Source organism: Neltuma alba, unplaced genomic scaffold, assembly GCF_004799145.2.
Source record: "Neltuma alba isolate B1F8T4 unplaced genomic scaffold, ASM479914v2 tig00007041_pilon, whole genome shotgun sequence".
Taxonomy (NCBI): domain Eukaryota; kingdom Viridiplantae; phylum Streptophyta; class Magnoliopsida; order Fabales; family Fabaceae; genus Neltuma; species Neltuma alba.
Genome location: NW_021634655.1, coordinates 87799 through 92510, shown reverse-complemented (window position 1 = coordinate 92510; position 4712 = coordinate 87799). Strand labels below are relative to the sequence as shown.

The 4712-nt window shown below is 33.3% G+C and overlaps 1 protein-coding gene across 1 annotated transcript; it reads right to left on the bottom strand.

The window, feature by feature from the left end:
• Positions 1-213: 213 nt before the first annotated feature.
• LOC114751708 (cyclin-D1-1-like) lies at positions 214-2658 on the bottom strand (the record flags this gene model as incomplete). Its single annotated transcript, XM_028940383.1, has 5 exons — positions 2301-2658; positions 1926-2012; positions 816-1116; positions 590-720; positions 214-483 (listed from the first exon to the last, which is right to left on the bottom strand). Coding segments are annotated over exons 1-5 (1053 nt in total), but the record flags the coding sequence as incomplete, so codon positions are not given.
• Between the last annotated feature and the right edge of the window lie 2054 nt (positions 2659-4712).

Genomic DNA, 4712 nt, shown 5'->3' with positions numbered 1-4712 from the left:
CCCTTGGGAATCTGCAAAGCCATTAATGACTGGCCGTACCCACCAAAAAGAAAAGTAATAACAAAACTTTCCCAAACTCACCAAACTCTGATACATACAACATATGTATATATACTATAATCTACACCATCACTTCAGTCAATTTTTAATATCAAAACCCTCTGAAAAAATGCTGAGGTTTCTAGGCAATATGGACCACCATTATTTTTTTACCCCTCCTTTTTCGCCATATTCACTGGGCATTTCCTTTGTCCACAAGCAGTTATTTAATTTCCTCCTTTTACTAGGCGACGACGAAGAGGAGGAGGAGGAAGAAGACGAAGACGAAGACAAGACGAAGATAAAATACTTGAACTCACTCTGGGTTGAACTCACTCTGGGTTGGATCGTTACTCGCAACTGTGGTAAGACTTTAGGCAGCTTCCTCCGATTATTGTCAACCACAAGTTCTTGGATCAACTGGTAGCAACCTATGATTTTCTCCTGCACCCATCAGATACACATGTACTTCGGCATCTTTCCTTGAATCACAAGCAGGAAGAAGATATTTTAACCAAAAAAAGATCACTCCGTATAGTTACATACTTACTTTTATCAGTCCCTGGCACCATGACTGAGCATGCTCAGGCTTAACAAGAGACCAGTTAGGAATTTCATTAGCTGAGCAAAGTATGGCCGCGACAGCAATACATGATGGCCGATAGGCAAGAAAGCTAGCCTCTGGACAAAAAGTGTACAAAAGAAAAGGCAATTAAAGATGAATGTATACACAACTCAAAACGTAATATGAGAAGTATTACTTGTACTTTATGTACCTTGGATATTAGATAAGATTATTTCTGTAGCCCGAGAAATGAGTAACCCAGTGAAAGTTCCCGTTGGATCCAGTTTGCAAGCAAAGAAATCTATGAAACTGAATGGCGTGATTGATCTTAGCCTCCAATCCAGAACACTCAGAACAAGTAGTTCCATCCGACGAATTGTTCTTGGCTCAAATATATATTTGGCACCTTCTACCTGTAGATCCAAAAGGGGCGGAACTAAAGGTTCCTCCATTTTTGCAGCTAATGACAAACAAGCAACAGATAAAAGTTGCATCGGCCACCCATCCGATTGCTGAAAACACGATTCAAACAGAAAGTAAATGAAAAGAGTAACAATGATAATCAGTATATAATTATTTTGGGTGAGATATTCTACTGTGAATGTTAAAGTACACCGCTATACCGTACTAGTATATATCGGTTACTGGTTACATATAACTTTTAAATGTTTATTAGTAAATAACTTGAGTTATGATGACTACGATTAATTATTAACATTTATTGATTCAAGTATTTGAGAGGCTAATGGAATAGTAATTCTTTGTTTATCTTTTTTTTTTTTTTTCCTTTGGTCAATTAGCGAACCTTTATTATAAAGAAGAAAGGACGTTAACCAAAAGATCCAAGAGGAAAAGGCTCGAACATCTTTGGCGTAATAATTAGCATGTATGACTTACATTTGTACGTAGCCAATGAGACCCTAAAAAGCATTAGATATTTGCGTGCCCCACCAAAATAAATTTATGAGTATAAACAATTTTTGAGTTTAAAAATTTTATTAAAAAAATTATTTATAATATATTACATTCATTTTTAGTTATTTTTATTTTAGGTTAAAATCTATACAAAATTTTTAATATTATGTATATAACATCAATTAATTAATTAATTAAAGTTAGATTTTTCAGTGCATTTAATTTTCAGCCCGTAAAAAGTTTATTTTTTAATTAAATAAAGTTTACCATAGCAACGCACCATGCCTATGGATCATTTGGGCTGAAAAGTCAAAATCATTACGCATAGAATTTTTCCACACGCTCATGGTAATACTAATAACTAATCATGAAACTCCCAAGAACTTAACAAAAGTAGAAAACTCACAGGAAACTCCCGAGAATCCAAAAACCGGTCCAAATAGTTGACGGAAAGATACGCCGTCAGCGGCTGAAAACCATAGTGTGCTTGCACCTGCAAAACAGTAATCGTCAAGTTATATTTAATACGCGTGAAAAACACTGTGCGCCGTAAACTTCGTCGGAATCGGTGGCGAAACGGTGAAAGACGGAAGAGGTCAGAGGCGGCTTAGATCTAGAGATTCTCGACTGCTTCTAGGAAACGGTTACCGCCGTTGTGCATTTTCACGTGATCCATTTGGAAAGTTAATTAGCCGTCAACGAAAATGCTCCGGTGGCAAAAACGTAATATCGGTCAAAATCAGTGTCCAATGATTACAGATAAGGAAAAAGTTTTGTTTACCTTGAGAATCCATGCAACGGATTCTTCTCTGGCGGAGGCGTCGGGCGAATGAGATTGAACTCTGGAGAAATAATCGAATCCAGGAACGAAGTTGCGCTCCTCTTCGATGAATCCGGCTATCGACTCCTCTGGAACTACTGGCGATGGCGAGGAATCAAGGTCGGAGGAGCACTCCGGCGACTCTCCGGACAAGATTCCGGATGTATCCTCGCTGCAAAGAAGGTCGGAGTCACAGAAGTAGTGATCGGAGCAGGAAACCGACATGATGATCGGCACCGGTAATTCCTCATTCTCTTTCCATCGTTCCGGTTAAACGGTTGCAGGAAGTGATAGATCGGAGGAGTCGCCGGAATGCTATTTTGTGGTGAGGGAGGGAGAGGAGGAGAGGGGGAGGGAGGGGGGAGGGAGAGAGTGACTGTGTGTGTGAGCGTGTGAAATGAGTGAGCCAGATGAAGGTATTGAACCAGCTTGAAGCTCCTTGTCAGTTAAATACGCGGTGCTTGCCTGCATATTTTTATTTTTATTTTTTAAAAAACTGATGAGAGTTCTGTTTTTGGTAAAATGATGAGAGATATTTTGAGTATATGAAAAATTTCCTTCTTTCGGGTAAAAATGTTTTTTATTTGTCAGCTATAGAAGATTTCAACATTTTTTTATCAAGAAATATAAAATTTTGTAAAATAATATGGAAAAATTACTTCCTTTGTTCCTTAATGTTCAAAAAAAAAATTATAGCATGTTCCTGTTTATTAAAAACAAATGATATTAGCCTGTTTGAAATATTCAATAGTGTTGTTTTCATTTTAACTCGTTAATTATTGGTTTCATTTATTAATTTTCTCTCCCTTTCCTCTTCAAAATAAGAGTATTTTTAGAAAAATTATAATTTTTACCTATTTATTATTTTAAACTAATTTTTAGGGAAAAATGCAAATAAAAACCCCCTTAAATATGTAAGATTATGATGTGGGACTCTAAATTTGAAAAATAGCAAATAAGAACCGGGTTCCAATTTTGTAAATATAAAATATGAGTGAAATGTCTGAAATGCCCCTCAGTCAAATTGTGATTTGATCTACTCAAATTGTCATTTGCTAAAGTGAACTTGTCATTTCTCATAGTCAACTCATTATTTAGCATACTTTCAGCCAAGTTCTAATTTGGTCTACGGAAATTGTCATTCATTAAAGTGAACTTATTATTTTTTATAGTTAACTTGTCATTTGGCTAAGATGTATTTCAAAAATTTCAAAACAATTTCATATTTGCAAAAGTAAAACCGAATCCTTATTTATTATTTTCCAATTAAGGGCTTCAAATCACAATTCTATATATTTGGGGGTCTTTATTGGTAATTTTTTCTAAATTTTATCTATATGTTCAATTTTTTTTTACCGGATATGTGTTCAATTATTTGTTTTTGCTAAAAAGGATATGAGAATAGAAACACAGATTGGATTAAAAGTTGGGAAGATTTTAAATTTGATAAGCCGTGGGACAGCCTTGGCACCGCTCCGTGTAGTGCCACGCGGCTCAAATTAGGTGAAAAAGAATAAGCATAACACAAGAGCCAATTAAATATATTAAAAGAATTAATTAAATTAGTTATTTATAATAAATAAATATTATTTTTAAAAAAATAATTTTTGTTAATCAAGTATCATTAGATATCACATTTAACATGTGTAACTATTATAAAAACTACGTTTCAAAAAATAGATAAATATAACAGGCAAAGTGAATTGGAATCTTATACTACCTCCGGTCCTAATTATAAGAGCTAGTTAACTAATTTGAGAAAATTAAGAAAATAAGTTAAGTTAGTTATTTATAATAAATAGATGTTGTCTTTTCTAAAATATCTTTGTTAATCAAGTTTATTGGCTAGAACTACCATTATTAGAGGGACTACATTGAAAAAAATACATAAATATAAGAGATAAAGTGAATTGAAATTTTATAATTAGGACCAAAATAAAATTCAAATGAGGTCTTATATTAAGAAAAGAAGGTAGAATTTGAACCAAATTGAAAGTTAAACTAATTTTTATATTAAAGACAGAAAATAGTATAAAAAATATATTTTGGCATAAATTCATCATGAATCATTAAATGCCATGGATTTTTTTATCAGATGATGATGATGATGATGCATGTTATTCTTAACATAAAACCCAATTGACTAATTTGCAAAAATTAAAAAAGTTAAATAAATTATTTTAAAATATTATATTTATCATTTTTCTATAATTTAATAATGCATATAAACATTTTAGAAAGATCATATAAAATGTTACTCCCTCCGTTCCTTATTATAAGAGACATTTGATGCTTATGGTATGTTCCCATATATAAGAGACACTTAAAAGTTGCCTCTGTTTTTTTGTATTGATTTCCTATTTTACCCCTATT